The sequence below is a fragment of the Anopheles maculipalpis genome, chromosome 2RL (genome assembly GCF_943734695.1).
Source record: "Anopheles maculipalpis chromosome 2RL, idAnoMacuDA_375_x, whole genome shotgun sequence".
Taxonomy (NCBI): Eukaryota; Metazoa; Arthropoda; class Insecta; order Diptera; family Culicidae; genus Anopheles; species Anopheles maculipalpis.
Genome location: NC_064871.1, coordinates 76,522,132 through 76,542,418, shown reverse-complemented (window position 1 = coordinate 76,542,418; position 20,287 = coordinate 76,522,132). Strand labels below are relative to the sequence as shown.

Here is a 20,287-nt window from a genome sequence, read left to right as displayed (position 1 = left end):
TTCCAGTACGCTGAATGCATTGCTTCTTCTTGGTTTAACGACCTCTCTAAGGCCATCGCCGGCCGGCTGCCATCGAAATGGCTTACTAGACTTCCCGATACCACGTAGTTGGATAGTCAGTCCTCACTACGGATGGACTGTCCGGTCCGAATGGGATTTGAACCGGTCCGGCAGTTTAAAGACCAGCGCCGCTGTCGCCTACACCACCGGGCCGCACTCATGCATTACTTAAGTTCCTTATTTTTGGAGGTTTCTCGAAATGAAAAACGAAACTACAGGACTTAAATTTGAAAAGGAATTGCCATATGCTTTGTCATGTGTGAGTCACCCTGTGTTTGACAGGTAGCGTCAATGATTGTTATTAAACAAAACCAATCCTACAAAAAAATGGTAAACACGCTACGCGATATTCGCGATATTTGCAGACTTTGTTTAACCGAAGAAAAGGAATTCCTAGTTCCAGCTCGGACTATATTTAGCCCTTCGCTAACAAACGAAGATCTCGTGAGGTTCACCGGTGTACAGGTTTGTTTCATACCGACCGACCGTCAGTGCATCAAACTAAACGATGCCGTTTTTTCTGTTGCTAGATTCCAGTTGAAGACAACGTTTCGTACGCGATATGCGTTGATTGTAAAAATGTGTTACGGAAGTCTGCCGCCTTTCGAAACTCGTGCTTGCGCAATGATCGACTCTATAGTCAACTTTTCGCAGCATTCATTGCAAACGCAAGGCTGGAATGTTCTAAACAACCACATTACCCGCAGGAAGCAAAACAACGTGAAAATGATATAGAAACTGGCAACGACAACGATGGCGAAATTAGCGATACAGATGTTATCAGTTTGAAGGATGAATGGGTACTATCTTCAATTCCCATCGGTGCCGACAAGGTGCTGTCCGATTCCTGCAAAGCGGAAGCGTTCGAGGGCGTCGAAAGTTCAACCAATGAGGAATATATTGAAAAAGAAGCCCTTCCGCGACTATCTGTACGTTCAGCAAAGGCTGGCACAAGCGGTCGTAAAAAAAGATCAACTACTTGTGACACAGCGAGCCAAGCCGTAGCGAACAATGGTTCAGAACAAAACCCTGCCAATGACCAGCTCGAATGGCAGTGTGTCACAAAGCGGCTGTGTGAAATTTGTGGCCAGCTGACCACTAATTACCGACGGCACCTTCTGAGCCATACGAAACAAGCGAGATTCGCATGCCCACACTGTCCCGTGCAAATGACGGACAGTTCCAATCTCCTGCGCCACATCGAAGCTGTGCATAAGAAGACCATCATCAAAACGTGTGAAATATGTGGTAAAGGGTTCACAAACCGTAATACCTGCATGTCGCATATGGTACGTACACAGCAATTTTTCATACTCACTCCACATATTCTCCTTTCTAAACGTCCCTTTTTTTTTTGTTAGCGTTCCATACATAATATCGGAGAAAAGTTTGAGTGTAAAATTTGCTTGAAGCAATTCAATCACCATAGCGGCGTTCGGGAACACATTAAGCGCGTACATAATCTTGAAAGCAAGTACGGTTGTACGCTTTGTGAGAAACGGTTTAAGACTAGGTAAATTGTATTGCAATGTAAAGTTGTATGTGGGTAATTTTGTAATGAGAAAGTTTAACCCATTTTTTGTCTCAACACAGCAGGTCGCTGCGGACACACGCCAGAGTGCATTCGAACGACCAACCGTACGCGTGCAACCAATGTCCAAAACGGTTCAAAAGTGGGTACGCTCGTAATACGCATCAACTCACACACAGCGGTATTATGTTTTCCTGCGAAGCATGCAATAAGTCCTATCGTTACAAATCCTTGCTCAGCATGCATCTGAAAAAAACACACCCAGAGTTGGTGCCCCAAAACGATGACTACTATACCGTTTAGACGTGGAGAGTATTTCCACCGTAAACCCCTTGCATTGTGTGTATTATTAGTCCTTTCAAAGTCATATTCGTATAGATGTGTGTGTGGAGAAAGTTCGTAATTTAAAACGCATTCTATAAAAATAAAATTATAAATTCGATATTGTACCTTTTTTTTAATAATAGTCGTAGATTTGAACACCCTTGCATAAACGCAACAATTCCGTAGTTATAAAAAAAATCATCGGTATTGTTGCTTTGTTTACAATTGAACTCCTCCTGCAGTACTACTCACGTACTGCTTCCGAGCTTAATCATGTCGCAAAAAGTGCAAGAAATGTGGAATATTTGCCGATTTTGTTTGAGCCAGGAAGAAGACCTGCTCGCTCCTATAGCAACGATACTAGATTCTTATCTGACCGTCGAAAATGTTGAGCGATTCACTGGTGTTACCGTGAGTTCCATCCCATAGCATAAGTTTGTCCTTAACGCAACAATAATCACAAGTTTCGCCCTTTTGCAGATCGAATTGCACGACCGCGTTCAGCAAGCTGTGTGCGTATACTGCACATACCGATTGCAAGAGTCGATCGCGTTCCTCAGCGCTTGTACGAGGAATGATGTCTATCTGCGGAAACTGTGCCGACTGGAAGACAAAGCATGTACACCAGCTTCAAACATGTTAAACGAGTGTGACGGTCAAGATCCCTTAGAGGTGAAGGAAGGGCAGATGAGTAAAAAAGTATTTGAAAATCCCTCTAATCTAAAAAAGAAGGAGAAGAAGGGCATCGTTGAGCCTAAAGAACCAGTAATCGATACACCGTCAACAGCGGCAGTACGCCCCGCTAATACTCAACCAATGTCAAATACCACCAACAAGGAAGATTTCGTGCAAACCGTTGAAAAGTTTTACTCTGCCAATTACATCGAACCAGGCGAGACATCGACAGATTCCGAGACAGACGAGTGCGAATCAGATGAAGAGAGCAGTTCGCCTAGCACATCCAATAACAGAAATGGTAAGCGTGCAAAATTTGCTGCACCACCAAAACAGAGAATCTGTTTCACGACGAAAGAAGGAATTAATTTGTTCGCACTTTCGATGAACGAGCATAAAAAAGCGCTTTGCGATATATGCGGTAAAATGGTGGTTCACATCCCATCCCACATCCCTACTCACACGAAGGAAACCAAACATGCCTGTCCGCATTGTCCCGTTAGAATGACGCATAAAGCAAACCTAATGCGCCACATTAATGCCGTGCATTTAAAAATTATAATCAAAACCTGTGAACTATGTGGTAAAGGGTTTAGCCACAAAAATACGTACTTATCACACATGGTAATGGATGGTAGCGGTCAATTATCCTGATTCGATAATAACGATGTTTTTTTTTTCTACTTGTAGCGAGCTCATCACGGAATAGGAAAAATGCAGGAGTGCAAAGTTTGTTCCAAGACCTTTTCCCATCCAAGTGGTTTGCGCACCCATTTTGAACGCGCACATGGGTCGCAGCTTTATAAGTGTGTGACGTGTAGCATGTGTTTTAAAATGAAGTAGGTAATCGTGATAGTTTTTGCTCGTATCGTTATTTCCTCTGATTTATAATTGCTGTTGTTTGTTGTGTCATGTTATGTCATTACAGAAAATCACTGGAAGTGCATCAACGAGTGCATTCTTCAGATAAACCGTACGCTTGCAGGGAGTGCCCAAAACGTTTCAAAAGCCCAAGAGCGAGACGTAACCATGAACTGACACACAAAGGCGTACTTTTCAAATGCACTATCTGCGATAAGTCATATCGCTATAAATCACTTCTTAACATGCACCTTCGAAAAGTGCACACAAGTGACAATGACGGTGGCGAATAAGGATGTTTAATTATAATAAAATCTTAAAACGAGAATATTCTAAATGGGGAATTAATACGAGAATTTAACAATATTATCATGCTTTGCAATAAAGAATACGCCGTCATTACGAATTAAAAAAACAATAATTTGCAACATGTTTGTTATGTCTTGATGACTCCCTGGAAAACATCGCCATTCAGCACCTTCCGCTGTGTGCGTCTTTTCGCTCGTCGCTTACTGTCAGCGACCACTGTCAAACGCATTTCAATTGTAAACAAACAATCCAAAGCGCCCAGCGCGTAAACTCGCTAGCAATGGCGAATCTTTTAGAAGAATTATTGAACGTTTGTCGGTTTTGTTTGTCCGAGAACAAACAGTATCTGCAGCCCATCATGAAGGCATTGGATTCCACACTCACGCCTGACGAGATAGAACGATATACCGGGATACGGGTAAGGTCACCTATGTACCGTACCAAGCGTGCTAGGTTATAAAATGTTTCCAACATTTTACAGATAAACACCGATGATGACTGTACGCTATATGCGATATGCATGGAGTGTACAAGCACGCTGAAAAAGTCGATTGAATACCGAACAAATTGCATCAACAATCAAATTCATTTCGAAGAATTGCTTATGATGCTGGTCGCCAGTGCAGAATGCACAAATCCTGAAGACACTGAGACCGTAATATGCTTGGATAGTGATGATGATGGGACGGATTTGAATAGCATTGAAGACATATTGCACGAGGAATCTATAGGGCTAGAAGATAGTTTATCGTATGAGAAAGATATGCTGCAGGAAGAAGTCAGTTGCATCGATACCATTCGCAGCTATAACAGCCCTCAGCCATCGAAGCGGATGTTCAATGATGAGGATGAAATGTACAGCGCTAACTATATCCTACCTGGCGAATCATGCTATTCCGATAGCGACGACGGCGAAAGCTCTGTGACGACGAAAAAGCAAAGAAAAAACTACACGTTTAAGAAAGATCCTCCGAAAGAGCAGCGACTTGTTAAGGAGAAAAAAACGTATGATTTTTCTCCACTTAAAATCAGTAAAAATTATTTTGTCAAATCGTACAAAGTAGGAAAACGAATATATCCCAAGGCGCTCTGTGATGTTTGTGGAATTATGGTCTGTGACATAAATAGTCATGTGCGAAATCATTTCCCAGCGACTTTCTTCCCATGTCCACACTGTCCAGTGAAAATGAAAGGTAAAACAAATCTGAAATCACACATCGATACGGTACATTTCAAAAAGGTTGGCAAAACATGCAATATATGCGGCAAAGGATTCATACACCACAAAACCTACCGATATCATATGGTAAGAATTAACAGCAAAACACACCAATAAGCAATATAGAGGTAAAAATAACATTTTTCCTACTTGCAGCTTGGTCATCAATCCGAAGGTAAAACTTTTGAATGCAAAGTATGCGGGAAAATCTTTGACAAACCTTGCGGCCTGAGCGATCATTGTAAAAGAGTTCATAATTTAGCCAGGCCAACAAAACGAGGCAGTTCACTTGCGCGCCTAGAAACCAAGGACTCTCAATAACAGGTATTGTCGATTCCTTCAATCTCTGGTTTTCGTTTGAAATATTCTAACGATAATTCAACTGCAAAGCCGTATAGAATAGCAAACAATCTTGAGTTTTTTTTTTAAATTATGAGATGGATTACATAAGCGTGAACAAAAACTTGAATTTTCTTCTTTTTGCAATTAAAATGATACTACGATACATACAGTGACGGACAATAAAATAAGATCACTTTTATGTCCGTTTTTCAAAAAGCTGATTTTGTTACTTCTGCTAGGTATAACTTTACCGAACTTTGGTAAAGTGATCATCGGAAACTGAGCTATGTATAGCATCTTTGTTTTTGTCCAATAGTTCTTCAATGATTGCACAATAATTCAAATCCTGAAATACGTTTGAAAATTTATTGGCCCAAAAAATCTAACTTTTTATTTGCATACTTATTTGAATATTTCATGATTCATCCAATGACAAGAACGTGTTCCTAAAATGTCCAAAATGTAAATTTTACAAAAAAAAAACTAAGAATATTCGTTGATCTCATTTTTGCCTTATGTTTAATAGCGCATGGGGGCTTATTTTATGGGGGCACTGTACATCAATGAATTGCATTTGTCTTAAACCATGCAAATATTACAAATTGAACGCATCAGTTAGCTGAGACCTTAGTCAGGACTAAAACATAATTTTCAACTTTTTCGGCGTCCCAATGACAAGTGAATACTTTGTATTAGTTTAAGGATGATTGGATATGTTTAAGATCGCTTATCATTATCACTCAAAAAAGCTCACTACCAGTTAGTGAGGGCGAAAAGTGTTTGTGTGTGTATGTTCTTTTTTTCTTCATTAAATTTTCCATTTTTTCCGTGACATTCTTCATCATTTAGAAAAAAAAAACATTCCTGCAACGATAAATCGACTCGGTCATAAAATCTTGGTTTTTTCTTGTCAGTTTCTACTGCATTGAAAAAATTCGTACAACACTCGTTTCTCCAGAAGTAGGAAAGATAGATGAGCGATTATAATCAGTAATCAGGGAGCGTTTCATCATTTTCAACTTTTTGTCCAGCAATAAAAATCGACTTCCGTTTCTCGACTGTTTTAGCCGTCACCTGCCTCAAATCAATTGAGAACCCGCCAATAGTTGGTCTGTACATACTAGGAATTATACAGAATAAATTAAATAGTCAAATAGGTCGCTAGGAAATAGAATCATCGTATGAAGAGTCGTAAAAGATCGTCCTTGTTTGCATGCATACGATTAGAGTTTGGGTTAGCATTCAATTTCGATCCATCGTAGCGAACCATAAGGTTCGTGCAGATTCTACAAGTCCGCCACTCTAGGCTCCACAAGAGATAAAAGAGTGAGAAAAGTTATTATAGAAAATCACTGCAGATGTATCTGTTGACGAAACAGTGTGCATTCGTCAGATACACCGTACGTGTGCAGGGAATGCCCATAACATTTCAAAAGCCCAAGAGCGAAACGTGACACACAGAGGCGCACTTTTCAAATGCACTGTCTGCGATGAGTCATTTAGCTACAAATCACATCTCAAAGTGCATACAAGCGACAATGACGGTGGCGAATATGAGAATATAAGAATATACTAAATGGCGAGAATCTATACGAGAATTTCACAAAATTATCATGTTTTGCAACATGTTTGTTATTTTTTGAAGATGATCATCACAAAACAAACATCATGGCCACCCTGGAAAACATCGCTGTTCAGCACCTTCCGCTGTGTGCGTCTTTTCGCTCGTCGCCTACTGTCAGCGACCACTGTCGAACGCATTTCAATGTATAATGTAAACAAACAATCCAAAGCGCCCAGCGCGTAAACTCGCTAGCAATGGCGAATCTTTTAGAAGAATTATTGAACGTTTGTCGGTTTTGTTTGTCCGAGAACAAACAGTATCTGCAGCCCATCATGAAGGCATTGGATTCCACACTCACGCCTGACGAGATAGAACGATATACCGGAATACGGGTAAGGTCAGCTGTACCGTACCAAACGTACTAGGTTATAAAATGTTTCCAACATTTTACAGATAAACACCGATGATGACTGTACGCTATATGCGATATGCATGGAGTGTACAAGCACGCTGAAAAAGTCGATTGAATACCGAACAAATTGCATCAACAATCAAATTCATTTCGAAGAATTGCTCATGATGCTGGTCACCAGTGCGGAATGCACAGATCCTGAAGACACTGAGACCGTAATATGCTTGGATAGTGATGACGATGGGACGGATTTGAGTAGTATTGAAGACATATTTCACGAGGAAACTATACCAAAAAAGAAATATTTTGTCCAAGAGGTAAAAATACTGCTAGAACAAGTTAGCAGGCAAGAGGTAACCATGCTGCAGAAGGATGGCAGTTGCACCGATAGTTGCAACGAAGGCAATGAAATGTATAGTGCAAATTACATCGCGATTGGCGAACCATATAGTTCTGAGATCAGCGAAGATGATGTACCGGACCCGTCGGAAAAGGCGAAAAGAAAACGAAACGCAAAAGAATTGCCAGATTTGTCTAAATTTACCCCCGACAACTATGTCTTAAGGACATGCAATGGTGTAAAAAAAATGTATTTGAAGTCGCTTTGTGACGTGTGTGGTGTGCGTAGCCACAATATCAAAAAACATATGCAGATTCACTTCCCGGACACATTTTACAGCTGTCCTCATTGTTCAGTCGTAATGAAAGATAAAACAAATATGAAAGCACACATCGATACGGTACATTTCAAAAAGGTTGGCAAAACGTGCAATATATGCGGTAAAGGATTCATACACCACAAAACCTACCGATATCATATGGTAAGTATTCACAACAAAACACACAAATAAGCAATGTGAAATTGTAACAACAAATGTTTTTCTTACTTTTAGCTTGGTCATCAATCCGATGGTAAAGCGTTTGAATGCAAAGTATGCGGGAAAACCTTTAACAAACCTTACGGCCTGAGCGACCATAGTAAAAGAGTTCATAATTTGACCAAGCCACCGAAACGAGCATTGAAGCATAGCATTGAATGAAATAAATCGAATAAATGTTTAATACATGGCGAGGCTAAGCAGTTAAATTCGAGTTTGGATGTACTCGTATGCAGCTTTATTTTTTTCTTCTGGAATCTGATAAATGTCGTCAATGAAACTACTTGAGGTATTAAAAACCGTTGATAAGTTCAAATGGTTCAAATAATTCAGCAACATTGCGACACCCCTAGAACCACCCAGTGTCATCAGAGCATTTTGACAATTATACGTTGTTTACCAATAAGTTCACTACGCTGCAAATTTCGGACGACTTGGTCGGTCTTGAAAAAATGTTCAAAGTTTGTCGTCTCTGCTTGTCCCAGGATGAAATATCGTTGTATCCCATCACCGAGGTTTTAAACCCTTCGCTAACAGCAAAAACTGTATGGCTGTTTACTGGAATTCGAGTGAGTATGGCTTCTGTTTCGATGGTTGGCCTCTCCAACTATAAGTATTCGTTTTACGCTCGACAGATCGATAAGGACCTATGCAATACACACACCATATGCTTTCAATGCATAAAAACACTTAAAAGGTGCGCTGCTTTCCGAAAATCTTGCATGAACAATAACTATATATTCCAACAACTGTGTCGGAAAACGCGTACAAGCATCAAGCAAGTGTTTATCGCACCAGCAAAAGATGCACACGATGCTGAAACGGATCCATTGCAAGTGGAATTTGTTGAGCTTGAAAATTCAACTATAGAACTGATCACTTACGACGATGCAGCATCAATCGATCAAGAGGTAGATGAGGTGAAAGAACAACCTTGCAATGATAATACAAGTTTAACTGTTAAGATCGTGGAAAACGATGAAGTCTGTCGACAGAACACGTCGGCATCTTTGACCGAAATACACGAAGAGCAATATTCTGCCAACTACATTGAACTGGGTGAACCGCATTCTGAAGACGATGGACTCGATCTGCCTCAAAACGACAGCCTCCTTAGCGAGCCAAGCAAAAGGAAAGATTCAGCTAAAAAACTTTGCAGACCAAGATCCCGGGATATACCTGGCGAAGTGGAGAAAACCCGCAAACGGCGCCAGGAAATCCCGCTTTGCCACACGTGTGGTAAAACTGTGTTCAATCTCCCATCGCATGAACTAATCCACACTGCAGAACAAAACAATGAGTGTCCGTTTTGCTTCATCAAGATTAAACATGCATCAAATCTTGCACGCCACATACAAGCTATACATTTGAGGATGGCGGTAAAAACATGCAGTGCATGTAACATTGGTTTCACCCACTACTCGACCTACAGGTCGCATCTGGTATGCTGGTTTTTCGTCAACATGATTGCCTGTATGATTTTGTATATTTTATTAGTTTTTTTTAATTGTCTCCAGTACAGGGAACACGGGATCGGAGAACCACACGAATGCCACATTTGCTCGAGAAGCTTTTCGGACGCATGTATGCTGCGAAAACATAACAAACGATATCACAACATACAGGTGTTTGCTTGTGAGACTTGTGGTAAAATATTTAAAATGCGGTGAGATTTATTTATTTTTTTTATTGCAACCCTCGGGCCGCTGCAACGAACGAGGAAGTTATATTTTTTAAAATGGCATTTTATCACTTTTTGCAGCGAAAACCTGAAAAAACATCAAATCGTCCATACGAACGAACAACCGTACCAGTGTAGGAAGTGTCCGAAGCGATTCAAAACTAGAAGGACCAGAAAAACGCACGAAATCATTCATGAGGGTAAATTTCACCAATGTTCGATTTGTGAAAAATCGTTTCGGTTCAAATATCTGCTCAATGGGCATATAAGAAAAATGCACCCAGACGTTAATGAAGAGATAAAAACAAGAAATGATAGCATTGATTGAAATAGTGAATTAATTTCATAGGCCACGGGCCACGGGTAATTTCAAACTGTTGGAATCGATGCGAAATTGTAAAAAATCTCAAAATTCCGATTCCAGCCTTTTCTCCGTTGTTTTGCCTAGGTTGTTTATGTTGTGCCAGATTCTCAAAAAAATTATTTCAAATTGAGGATATTTCATACACACTCATAAGATCCTGAAATTTTGATTTTGAAATCTCTCGTGGCCTGGGGCCTAGGGTCTAGGCCATAGTGCTAAATGTCCAGTGCTCCTGACATTACGTCGCAAGCCGGAGAAATACCTTTTTATGTATAAAAAGTTAATCACCAATAAGAATTTGCATGCTTTCGTACAAGTTGTGTTATTAGTGAGTACTTTTAATAAAAAATCATATAAAAAAATATTCACACAACAATTTATACAGGCCAAATTGCACCACCCTGTCAAGGATGGCGCGCATTTCAAGAAATAATTACAACAGTGTGCGTGACAGCTAAGTTTGACGTTTACAGGCAGCGTTGTTTATCAACAACTTCTCGGATGCGTTCTGCCGTTCAGGATGGCGAGCATCAAGCGCGAAATATACAATATTTGCCGTTTTTGTTTGTGCCAAGACGAAGCGTATCTTCTTCCCATCGCGAAAATATTGGATTCATCGCTCTCAATCGAAGATGTACGAAGATTCACTGGCATACAGGTTGGTTTGAAAATCCCGCCCAGGGGGATGCAGCACCTCCCGGAGTAAGCGCATCATTGCAGCAAGCAGCTGATCTTTAATTTGTTTACAGCTGAATGCGGATGACGATGCATCGTATGTGTTATGTTTGGAATGTACCAATAATCTGAAAAACTCGGCCGCCTTCCGCTATACGTGCTTGAACAATGATTCACTGTTCCACGAGTTATGTGCCGTACTGGCTAGCAGCGCTGAAAGCATATATGGTGAAACAATCGAGTACCTAGAGAGTGATTTCGACGAGGAGGAAGGTGTAAAGGATTTAGAGAAAATCGACGATAAATCTGGCATCACTTTTTCTATCGAACCACTGACGCCGAAAAGTAATTCGCACGTTTCCTACGAAGAAGAGTACATTCACGAGTACCAGGTGGACGATACGATAGCAAGCAATTGCGAGCAGGATTTATCAAACGTGAATGATTTTCAGTACTCTGCTAACCGTATCGAACCCGGCGAATCGCTGTCTGACGATGACGAATTCCCCGCCAACTATTTCGAGCCATCGACAACCAAAAAATCTAAGAAACAGCCCAAAGGTAAGTGCACGGTGTGTTCAACAACCCGTCGCTGAATGCTGATCTTTAATACTACATTTACTTCCAGTAATAGAGGACCGTTTTCGTGGAAGGAGAAAGCTCCACCTTTGCAACTGGTGCGGTATATTCGTACATCATATACCAAGCCATGTGCTAATTCATAAGGAGGAAGCCACATATTCTTGCCCGCACTGTCCGGTAAAGATGAAGCAGAAAGGCAACCTATCGCAGCACATACAAACGGTACACTTTAAAACTGTCGGCAAGACGTGCGAAATCTGTGGCAAAGGCTTTATTCATCACAAAACGTACAGGTACCACATGGTAAGTACCTGTTGCGCGGGGTTGCCGGTTCCTCCGCACTCAGCCAAGGAATGTATGTATTTGACGGTTTGGTTTACATTTTAGCGCACACACCAGGACGCGGGCGAATCGTTCGAATGCCAGGTCTGTTCGAAACAGTTCAGCCGTTCCAGTGGGTTAGAAGATCATTTCAAAAAGTTCCACAGCATAGCAAAGAATTCAAAGATAATCGGATCGCAGATCCCATCCAACGTATGAGCGACAGCCAGTTATACGGTTGGTTCGGTTCATGGGAAAAAATATTGAATGAATGTATGAAAATAATCCTACTACATGTGATGTGTAAGGTAGTGTGCACCGGTTTGTTATGGTAAGATTTATTATAAATTCTTTTATCATCATAATTTCAAGAGTTCATTCAAAAATTATAATTATGCTTGGTGTAGTATGCTCATGTGCTAACTTATAATTAACCCTGCCTGCAAAATCTCACTCCTGACTATGCTGATTAACAGATTTGATAGTAGGATTTTGTACGGTGTGTGCAACATTTTATTTTATTGTTATAAATGATTATTCTCAGGATACTACGAAGTCTTATGTTTTTCGTGCATCTCAGTACGATACACAGTTAAGTTTAACGATAGCATCCTTGAGTAATATTGAACTCTAGACATTGATTTTTGGTAAAAATAGATGTAAGTAAAGAAATATTTGTAATACTGATGATTGCGATTTTAATAAAAAAAAGTCTGTCCGTCTCAACAAAATTAAAAACAGCGCTTGAGATTTACACAGTGAATTCGCGTATATCGTTCTGCCACGCGTATATCGCGTGGCGTATAGCGGAGAGTTTCTGTATACATAGCAACTTTCTCGGGATTTCCCATTATTCACGTACATCGAAAAATGATTGTACACCTAGCAGCGGCTGGAACACTGTCTAAGGAACTTTTTCCACCAATATTTGGGACCTCGTTCTGGAACTGCAAGGCACTTTTTTTTTAACCTAATTACATGCTCACTCCCAGTAAAGGAGCGGAACAGTTACATCATGTTCGTTCATAATTTTCACCACTACCCAGCACGTCAAACTCCAGATACACCCTGTGTTTGTGACATTTCTAATTGTTGATGTTTTTGCGATCGTTGATTGTGGGCTGCGTGTTTTGTTTTTATTGTAACGCAATTTATTGCTTCAGTACCGCGGAAGCGGACGAATTACAGCAAAAGAAAATGATCACCATTTGCCGGTTTTGCTTGAACGATGACGAAAATAGTCTTTGCCTTCTCACGGAATCAGTAGATTCTTCTGTAACGATCGATGATGTAGAAATATTGACAGGAATACAGGTATGTTACCATTCCCCTAAGCTTTCATTTCTACTTAATGTTTCGATTTTAGCTAAATGCGGATGAGTTCGACACATACTCGGTTTGCTTCGAATGTACCAAGCAACTAAAAAGTTCCAGCGCCTTTCGAGACCTTTGTCTAAGCAATGATTCCCACTTCCGGCAGCTTAGCAACATGCAGTTTTTTAAATTAGAACTAGAATCGGTAGAAATTGATGTGATGTCCGACGGTACGTTGGAAGCTGATAGCATCGGTGGCACACCACCAATGGCCCAGCAACCAGTAACACCAACCGTTGAGTTGGATAATAATGAGGTGGATGAGGAGGATGATTACTGTTCTACAAACGATTTTGTGTCGGAACAATCTCACGAAGGTTACATTCGCAACGACAGCGACAGCGATGAAGCATCGCTACAATATTCCAATCATCCTGCGTACGAAGCAGAACCGGATCCAGCAAACGTTCCAGACGATTTAAAAAACACCGCTCGGTCGAGGAGTGTTAATACGCAACGGCAACTTTGCAATATGTGTGGAAAGATGGTGACAAACATAATGCTGCACATTTCGTGCCACAAGAAGGAGACCAACTACACATGTCCACACTGTCCTACGAAAATGACGCATCCCGCCAACTTGATGCGTCACATCAAGGCGGTCCATCTGAAAACAATCGTTAAAACCTGTGACTTGTGTGGCAAAGGATTCACGCACAAAAACACTTACAAATCCCACTTGGTAAGTTGGATGAGCTTTGCTCGGATGTAGTATTCTGTAACGGGCAATCATTTGTTTTCTTTGCAGCGTTCACAGCACGACATTGGAGAGTCCTACCAGTGTCAAATGTGTACGAAGCTTTTTAAATATCCTAGCGGTCTGAGGGATCATATGAAACGATTTCATACCACTGAAAGCATTTACGAATGTGGCGTTTGTGCCAAAATGTTCAAAACGAAGTAAGATTGACCACCGCAAACGTGTAGATATAATCGAAGTTTTATTAATGTTTTTCTTTCCCTACTGTACCAGGCAAGCTTTGAAGGCACACGAGAATGTACATACCAATGAAAAGTACTATTGCTGTAAGCATTGTCCAAAACGGTTTAAAAGTAGAAGCTCTAAAAATACGCATCAGCTTACGCACAGTGGCATTGTATTTAGCTGTAAGTACTGTGATAAATCTTATCGTTACAAAACTTTGCTCAACATACATGTTCGAAAAAATCACCAATTAAGTATGCACGAGAATGAACAGGAACGATAATGAAATGCACCTTGTAATCGAGGACTGGAGCTAATCATACAATACGACACGATGAGGAAGTTTTGGAACATTAAAGGCAAATCACCAAATAGATGTACACACGAATTATGAAATTGTGAAGCTAAAATGACCTCAACAAAGGTATCCGAAAAACTAACAGAAAAAGTACTCTAAATACCGGGAACGGACAGAATAATGCAGCGGGCCAAAAGACACGGAAACCAGCCCGCCATCCCATACCCAGGCGAGTCTACTTCGCTGTAAGATAGTGAGTTCATTGCACAGCTCGTCGTTGTTAGGGCCCCTAAAAAAAATTCAAATAAAAAAAACCTTCCAGGACATCAAAATACGGGACGAATGGATCAGACAGGACATTAACTTTTGGCTTAAAAAGAAGGGACTGTACCGTTAAGTACAGTACATCTGGTCAACCAAAATTCATTGTCCTAGGGGCGTATGTTGTTTAAAACAACCTGTTGGAAAATCAGCTTCTCTTGAATTTGATATTTCCCGCTAATTTTTCTTCTGTACTTAGAAGTGTGTGAGTGAGAGTAATTGGCTTGTGTTTTCTTTCCTTCGATGCGTCTGTTATTTTTGACAACTGCGTCCAACAGCTTTGTAAACAAACAAATCCCGTGCAGTACAGAATACCGCGAGCGCCTTGGAAGAAATGCTGAAAGTATGCCGATTTTGCTTGTGCAACGATGGAGCATCGTTGATGTTGCTCACAGACTCAATAGATGCTGAACATACCATCCAGGATGTAGTGGAATACACAGGAATTCAGGTAAAGACGGAGATACTGATAAAAAAAACCCTCACGAAGGTATGTTTGTTACAACAATTGTTCTTGATATTGTAGATAGATGTGAACCAGCTAGATTCGTACTTTGTATGCCTGGAATGTTCTACAACACTGAATACCTTTGCCATCTTTCGGATAAACTGCCTTACCAATGATCCGGTCTTTCGTGAGCAATGGGTGGTTGCAACTGTTCAGAAAACTCAAGAGAAAAATGTCGAATCCATTAAACCATCGATCAGTGCGGAGGGGACAATGGATTTCTTCAAGGACCATCCAGTCGATGAGGAAGAGAACAGCAGCCAAATCGGTTCTGTCGCAAACAGTGTGTGCCAGGAAATACCGATCGTTGACGAATGCATCCAAAATAGCCCACAAAACATATTCTGCGTTGCAAATATCAGCACCAAAGCCCTAAAAACTACAGAAGGTAACGGCGAAGACGATTTCTATTCCGCTAACTACATCAGCCCTAGAGAGCAATCCTATACGGATAATGTTTATTTCGGTGATAGCTTCGTTGACTGGAGTTGCTACTATTGGCCACCGCAGCGTGAGCCGAAGCGATGCCAGCGTGAGCCCGGCAAACGAAAGTATCATCTTTGCGACGTATGCGGTATAATGGTCGGACATATGCCAACCCATGCACTAGTACACAAACCGCAGCCAACCTACGCGTGCCCCTATTGTTCGGTAAAAATGAAGCAAAAAAGTGGCATGGTGCAACACATACAGACTGTGCACTTAAAGGTAGTGAGTAAAACGTGCCACCTGTGTGGTAAAACCTTTGTTCACCGCAAGACATACGTGTATCACATGGTAAGTAGTTGAGTGCGATTTTTCTCTTCTTTGTTTGTGAATTGTGAACCTACCTTGTTTTTCGTTTTAGCGTGCTCACAAGGATGCTGGAGAATCGTTCGAGTGTAAAGTGTGTTCAAAAACGTTTTTCCGTTCGATTGGATTGGAGGTACACGTTAGAAAGGTTCATAGTATAGCAAAGAGTGTGTAATAAAAATTAAATATTGGGGCAAGAGTGCCATCAATACTGGGTCAGAAGATCTAGAGAAAATCATCGAAAATTATGTAAAACTGGAGTGTCAGATCAGAACATGCTAGGGGTTAATTTGGTTGATTCCTCCTCTTTTGGGTTTTAAAAATATTATCATAACGACCAGAACATAGTTTCTTACTGATATTAGGAATCGTTTCCTTGGGCACCTAGCAGTTCACGTGTGTTATTTCGATCACGGATCACACTGCCGATTTCATTCTAGCCCTTGGTCACCCTTTTTTGAACCTATTCCGCTTATCAACTTCGTGCTTCTCTCTGAACTGCTAATGAAAAAAATACGAACCTGATTGTGTGATTTAATCACTAGTAGGATCATTGGGGATACGAATTCCAATCCAGAAATGAGATCTCGTGTTAGTGAACAATAAAACAAAAGGTTTTTTTAACTGTCTGCATGACTCGACGTATTTTTGTCTCAACTTTGCCATGTAATTCACAGTTTTTTGTTTTTAATATTTTGTTTCTTTGTGTTCACTGAGTTTTTCAAGATTACACTCTGTTTTGTTGGTCAATAGAAAAAAGTTGATAAAAGTGAGAAAATTCCACTAATCTTAATGAAATTTGGTGTTAATAACATAATAACCGAATTTTTACTAATAATTAGTTTAAAAAATACTAGGCGGCCCTCTTGCTCCATCTTCCGCTATGGATGACAAGGTAATTATAGAGATTTTGTAAATACCTTGATTATAATTACGATGACATATTTTTGACAGTTTTCACAACAACAGCATCGTTGTATATCAACAAATGCATGTTCAGTGCACAATGGAGAGCGTTCCGCCCGTAATATCGAATATTTGTCGGTTTTGTTTGAGCCAGAACGAAAAAATGCTCATCCCAGTTAGTAAAGCGATGAACGCTTCACTTGAGCTAGAAGATGTAGAACGATTTACTGGTATTGAGGTAAGGCAGAGGAGGTTACCAGTTGCTTCAGATTGTAAGGGTGTCCCCGTAATCTTATATGGTGCTCTTACTTTGCAGATTAACCCAGAGAAAACATCTTTCTACATGATGTGTCTCGAATGTACATGCAAGTTGAAAAAGTCGGTCGATTTCCGGGACTCGTGCATAAGCAACAATACACTGTTTCAAGAGCTCTTTGCCAACGTAGAGTATGAATCATGCGATTACGATGTAAAGCAGGAAACGTTGGCTATTGAGTTTGTCCTGCCCCAAAATCAGCACACGGAACAGATGGAGCTGGTAGAGCAAATAGTAGAAATCGATGGAAACATATCAGTTGAAGAAAATGAAGCAACCGAAACAACGATCCAAGTGCAGGACAAACAGCCTCAAACACCTGACGGTATGCATTACAGTAGTGATGAGCAGCATGAAGAAGTCATGGCAGTCTCATCTTCCGAAGACGTTGGACGCGATAAAAATCCAACGGATTCCAAAACGCCAACCGAAGGTATTACGGACGTGGACAATCCCACGGATTCAAAAACGCTAACCAAAAGTATAACGCGGGTGAAAAACAGGAAAAGCACCGATTCAAATCGATCCTGCAGCGCCCGCCGTCAGAAACAGCTTTGCGGCACCTGTGGTAAGATGGTAAACAATCTGTCTCGCCACATGCAAAGTCATACAATGGAGGCGAAACGTTGTTGTCCGCACTGTCCGGTGGAGATGGTTGATTATTCCAACCTTTGGCGGCACATAGAAGCAGTTCATATGAAGAAAATAGTCAAATCATGTGAAATATGCGGGAAAGGTTTCACGCATAAAAATACTTATAAATCTCACATGGTGAGTTTAAGCGGATTCCTGAATCACTATCGACTATCGATGTGTGTTGTACCGATTATTGATCGTACCTTTTTCTACACATTTAAGCGTTCCCGACATGATATAGGGGATACACACAAATGCACGCAATGTGGCAAGGAATTTAATCATCCGGGAGGATTGCGAGACCATTGCAAACGATTCCATAGCAATGAGTTCAATTTTAGCTGCAAATCTTGCGACAAGCAGTTTAAACTCAAGTACGTATTTTGGCTGTCTTGAAGCTCTTTACCTCAACATCGGCTAAAGCATAAATTCTTATGTAATTATTATTCCTTTTTGGCAGACAGGAGCTCAGGGTGCACGAGAGAGTTCACTCTACGGACAAACCTTATGCATGCAGTGTGTGTCCCAAACGATTCAAAAGTGGATTTGCTAAAAAAACGCACGAACTGACCCATAGTGGAGTTGTGTTTGAGTGCACTATCTGCAAAAAAGCGTATCGTTACAAATCTCTTCTGAGCATGCATACGAGAAAAATGCATTCGGAAGTAAATTCAGAAACTGGAGATTAAAAAGATAGCTTCTTATCCATCACTTGAGATCGGCGATGTTAAGGGTTAGGTAGAATTTCAAGTTAGAGAGCTAAGCGATTAACATGAGAGTCGGACAGGACACGCAATGCGTAGGTGCATGAGAATGCGGCGATGCGTTAGATAGATAAAGTGCGTGAGCATAATGCGAGAAGGGAATAATCATGCGATAATGAGATCACATGATCGTAGTTGCGTGAGCATAAAAAGGATTAATCATCGAGAAAGGATCAATCATGCGATAAGGAGGTCGTAAGGTATAAATAGGCTTATCAATTTTGCCTCTTCCAAGCACATGAGCATTCGTAGAACCTTTTACCAGGACTCACCTCGGTTTAGCAACACCTGGATATCACCAATACCATCCTACTCTCAAAGTCGGGGGACGCCCGCTCGTTTTACAGGAGGTTGAAAGAGGCACTGAGTGGATTTGTTCCTAAAACCGCAATGTGCCGGAACGCAGACGGAAATCTCCTGACAGACGAGCGGAAGGTGATCGAAAGGTGGAAGTGCTACTTCGAAGGACACCTGAACGGAGCAGAGACAGGAGTGGTTGGTGCAAGTAACAGAACAAGCCAACAGCAGCAACAACATCAGTAACAGAAACAGTGCAGAGGACGAAGTGCCTCCGCCATCTCTGGATTGGCAGCGCCATCAAGCAGCTTAAAAGCAACAAGGCTGCTGGTAGTGATGGACTGGCGGCCGAGTTCTTCAAGATGGGACCGGAGAGGCTTACCGTCGAAATGCACAAGCTGATCACGAGAATCTGGAAATAGGAAGAATTACCGGAGCAGTGGAAACTGGGCGTCATCACCTAGTCTACAAAAAGGGCGACAGACTAAAATGCTCGAACCATCGTGCCATTTCAGTCCGTGATGCCGCTTATAAGACCCTGTCCCAGATTCTCTACCGGTCTCTTCAATTTCTTGGCTTCGTGGATGACATTGACATCGTGGGCAAGACGACAGCGAAGGTGTGTGAGGCGTACACCCGACTAAAACGTGAAGCATCAAGAATTGTATTGATGATAAATGCGACGAAGACGAAATACTTGCTTGCCGGAAGCTCTGATCGCGATAGAGCCCGAGTGGGAAGCAGCGTGTTAGTCGATGAGAAAATAATAGTTTCTTAAGGTCGTGCTCAACGGGAAAACTGACACACTTAGTCAAATATCAGCCTTTTTTCATTGTCTCGTGTAACTTGGTGTATGCGCCAGGTTCTCAAAAGGCGATTTTAAAGCGAGAAAATGTCACAAACAATCACAAAACGCTGTTTTTTAATTTTTAAATCCTTCGTAGCCCGCGGCATTAAAAATAAAAATCAAATTTGCGATTTCAGCTTTTTGACCGTTACCTCGTGTGTGTAGATGCAGTATGCGTTAGGTTCTCAAAAAGCGATTTCAAAAAGAGAACGCTGATGTGAACCTTATTGTTTTTAATCCCTCGTGACGGCCCAAAAATGCCACTTATAAAACCTTATTGATTGAGTGCGATTCCCATCAAGATGCAGAGATTTCTGTCGCCTAACGAAAATTTCGATAACAACATCACAAATTCACACTCGATTGGGATCTCCACAAGTAGAAACTAAACGTAGTTGAAGTTACAGAAGAGCATTAGAATCGTAGAATATCAAAAGAAGCGAAATAGCTGTTAAGTAAATAAAAGATATTACTAAAGGTAGACGACGGACGCCGGTTGCTAAGT

General features: G+C 41.1%; 9 protein-coding genes across 9 annotated transcripts; all 9 read left to right on the top strand.

Annotated features, from left to right (window-relative positions):
- The first annotated feature begins 387 nt into the window (after positions 1 to 387).
- On the top strand, positions 388 to 1,894 carry LOC126567495 (zinc finger protein 135-like). Its single transcript, XM_050223714.1, has 4 exons — positions 388 to 525; positions 591 to 1,349; positions 1,422 to 1,573; positions 1,654 to 1,894. Exons 1-4 carry the CDS (start codon positions 388 to 390, stop codon positions 1,892 to 1,894), a joined length of 1,290 nt encoding a protein of 429 aa, XP_050079671.1.
- A 294-nt stretch (positions 1,895 to 2,188) lies between these two features.
- Positions 2,189 to 3,744, top strand: LOC126567494 (zinc finger protein 501-like). Its single transcript, XM_050223713.1, has 4 exons — positions 2,189 to 2,326; positions 2,396 to 3,214; positions 3,281 to 3,429; positions 3,519 to 3,744. Exons 1-4 carry the CDS (start codon positions 2,189 to 2,191, stop codon positions 3,742 to 3,744), a joined length of 1,332 nt encoding a protein of 443 aa, XP_050079670.1.
- Positions 3,745 to 3,982: 238 nt separating this feature from the next.
- On the top strand, positions 3,983 to 5,300 carry LOC126567493 (zinc finger imprinted 3-like). Its single transcript, XM_050223712.1, has 3 exons — positions 3,983 to 4,178; positions 4,242 to 5,066; positions 5,136 to 5,300. Exons 1-3 carry the CDS (start codon positions 4,041 to 4,043, stop codon positions 5,298 to 5,300), a joined length of 1,128 nt encoding a protein of 375 aa, XP_050079669.1. The 5' UTR covers positions 3,983 to 4,040.
- Positions 5,301 to 7,100: 1,800 nt separating this feature from the next.
- On the top strand, positions 7,101 to 8,337 carry LOC126567492 (zinc finger protein 85-like). Its single transcript, XM_050223711.1, has 3 exons — positions 7,101 to 7,277; positions 7,339 to 8,118; positions 8,191 to 8,337. The coding sequence occupies exons 1-3, from the start codon at positions 7,140 to 7,142 to the stop codon at positions 8,335 to 8,337; spliced, it is 1,065 nt and encodes a 354-aa protein (XP_050079668.1). The 5' UTR covers positions 7,101 to 7,139.
- Positions 8,338 to 8,897: 560 nt separating this feature from the next.
- On the top strand, positions 8,898 to 10,426 carry LOC126567491 (zinc finger protein 461-like). Its single transcript, XM_050223709.1, has 3 exons — positions 8,898 to 9,617; positions 9,693 to 9,841; positions 10,420 to 10,426. The coding sequence occupies exons 1-3, from the start codon at positions 8,898 to 8,900 to the stop codon at positions 10,424 to 10,426; spliced, it is 876 nt and encodes a 291-aa protein (XP_050079666.1).
- Positions 10,427 to 10,684: 258 nt separating this feature from the next.
- LOC126567490 (zinc finger protein 510-like) lies at positions 10,685 to 12,017 on the top strand. Its single transcript, XM_050223708.1, has 4 exons — positions 10,685 to 10,878; positions 10,970 to 11,456; positions 11,524 to 11,780; positions 11,865 to 12,017. Exons 1-4 carry the CDS (start codon positions 10,741 to 10,743, stop codon positions 12,015 to 12,017), a joined length of 1,035 nt encoding a protein of 344 aa, XP_050079665.1. The 5' UTR covers positions 10,685 to 10,740.
- A 978-nt stretch (positions 12,018 to 12,995) lies between these two features.
- On the top strand, positions 12,996 to 14,380 carry LOC126567489 (zinc finger protein 626-like). Its single transcript, XM_050223707.1, has 4 exons — positions 12,996 to 13,112; positions 13,165 to 13,854; positions 13,921 to 14,072; positions 14,146 to 14,380. The coding sequence occupies exons 1-4, from the start codon at positions 12,996 to 12,998 to the stop codon at positions 14,378 to 14,380; spliced, it is 1,194 nt and encodes a 397-aa protein (XP_050079664.1).
- A 1,057-nt stretch (positions 14,381 to 15,437) lies between these two features.
- On the top strand, positions 15,438 to 16,191 carry LOC126567488 (zinc finger protein 569-like). Its single transcript, XM_050223706.1, has 2 exons — positions 15,438 to 16,001; positions 16,072 to 16,191. The coding sequence occupies exons 1-2, from the start codon at positions 15,438 to 15,440 to the stop codon at positions 16,189 to 16,191; spliced, it is 684 nt and encodes a 227-aa protein (XP_050079663.1).
- A 797-nt stretch (positions 16,192 to 16,988) lies between these two features.
- On the top strand, positions 16,989 to 18,563 carry LOC126567487 (zinc finger protein 354A-like). The gene is made up of 4 exons (XM_050223705.1): positions 16,989 to 17,160; positions 17,239 to 18,009; positions 18,097 to 18,248; positions 18,335 to 18,563. The coding sequence occupies exons 1-4, from the start codon at positions 17,005 to 17,007 to the stop codon at positions 18,561 to 18,563; spliced, it is 1,308 nt and encodes a 435-aa protein (XP_050079662.1). The 5' UTR covers positions 16,989 to 17,004.
- Positions 18,564 to 20,287: the final 1,724 nt, after the last annotated feature.

Bases quoted from the DNA above. Each gene is read 5' to 3' on its own strand.
- LOC126567494 (XM_050223713.1), top strand. From the start codon at position 2,189: ATGTCGCAAAAAGTGCAAGAAATGTGGAATATTTGCCGATTTTGTTTG. The intron at 3,215-3,280 runs GTAATGGATGGT...TTCTACTTGTAG, and splicing joins ATACGTACTTATCACACATG to CGAGCTCATCACGGAATAGG. The intron at 3,430-3,518 runs GTAGGTAATCGT...ATGTCATTACAG, and splicing joins AGCATGTGTTTTAAAATGAA to AAAATCACTGGAAGTGCATC.
- LOC126567487 (XM_050223705.1), top strand. From the start codon at position 17,005: ATGCATGTTCAGTGCACAATGGAGAGCGTTCCGCCCGTAATATCGAAT. The intron at 18,010-18,096 runs GTGAGTTTAAGC...TACACATTTAAG, and splicing joins ATACTTATAAATCTCACATG to CGTTCCCGACATGATATAGG. The intron at 18,249-18,334 runs GTACGTATTTTG...CCTTTTTGGCAG, and splicing joins GACAAGCAGTTTAAACTCAA to ACAGGAGCTCAGGGTGCACG.
- LOC126567489 (XM_050223707.1), top strand. From the start codon at position 12,996: ATGATCACCATTTGCCGGTTTTGCTTGAACGATGACGAAAATAGTCTT. The intron at 13,113-13,164 runs GTATGTTACCAT...TTTCGATTTTAG, and splicing joins AAATATTGACAGGAATACAG to CTAAATGCGGATGAGTTCGA. The intron at 14,073-14,145 runs GTAAGATTGACC...CTACTGTACCAG, and splicing joins GCCAAAATGTTCAAAACGAA to GCAAGCTTTGAAGGCACACG.
- LOC126567495 (XM_050223714.1), top strand. From the start codon at position 388: ATGGTAAACACGCTACGCGATATTCGCGATATTTGCAGACTTTGTTTA. The intron at 526-590 runs GTTTGTTTCATA...TTCTGTTGCTAG, and splicing joins TGAGGTTCACCGGTGTACAG to ATTCCAGTTGAAGACAACGT. The intron at 1,350-1,421 runs GTACGTACACAG...TTTTTTTGTTAG, and splicing joins ATACCTGCATGTCGCATATG to CGTTCCATACATAATATCGG.
- LOC126567492 (XM_050223711.1), top strand. From the start codon at position 7,140: ATGGCGAATCTTTTAGAAGAATTATTGAACGTTTGTCGGTTTTGTTTG. The intron at 7,278-7,338 runs GTAAGGTCAGCT...AACATTTTACAG, and splicing joins AACGATATACCGGAATACGG to ATAAACACCGATGATGACTG. The intron at 8,119-8,190 runs GTAAGTATTCAC...TCTTACTTTTAG, and splicing joins AAACCTACCGATATCATATG to CTTGGTCATCAATCCGATGG.
- LOC126567493 (XM_050223712.1), top strand. From the start codon at position 4,041: ATGGCGAATCTTTTAGAAGAATTATTGAACGTTTGTCGGTTTTGTTTG. The intron at 4,179-4,241 runs GTAAGGTCACCT...AACATTTTACAG, and splicing joins AACGATATACCGGGATACGG to ATAAACACCGATGATGACTG. The intron at 5,067-5,135 runs GTAAGAATTAAC...TCCTACTTGCAG, and splicing joins AAACCTACCGATATCATATG to CTTGGTCATCAATCCGAAGG.
- LOC126567491 (XM_050223709.1), top strand. From the start codon at position 8,898: ATGAACAATAACTATATATTCCAACAACTGTGTCGGAAAACGCGTACA. The intron at 9,618-9,692 runs GTATGCTGGTTT...AATTGTCTCCAG, and splicing joins CGACCTACAGGTCGCATCTG to TACAGGGAACACGGGATCGG.
- LOC126567490 (XM_050223708.1), top strand. From the start codon at position 10,741: ATGGCGAGCATCAAGCGCGAAATATACAATATTTGCCGTTTTTGTTTG. The intron at 10,879-10,969 runs GTTGGTTTGAAA...ATTTGTTTACAG, and splicing joins GAAGATTCACTGGCATACAG to CTGAATGCGGATGACGATGC. The intron at 11,781-11,864 runs GTAAGTACCTGT...TTTACATTTTAG, and splicing joins AAACGTACAGGTACCACATG to CGCACACACCAGGACGCGGG.
- LOC126567488 (XM_050223706.1), top strand. From the start codon at position 15,438: ATGGATTTCTTCAAGGACCATCCAGTCGATGAGGAAGAGAACAGCAGC. The intron at 16,002-16,071 runs GTAAGTAGTTGA...TTTTCGTTTTAG, and splicing joins AGACATACGTGTATCACATG to CGTGCTCACAAGGATGCTGG.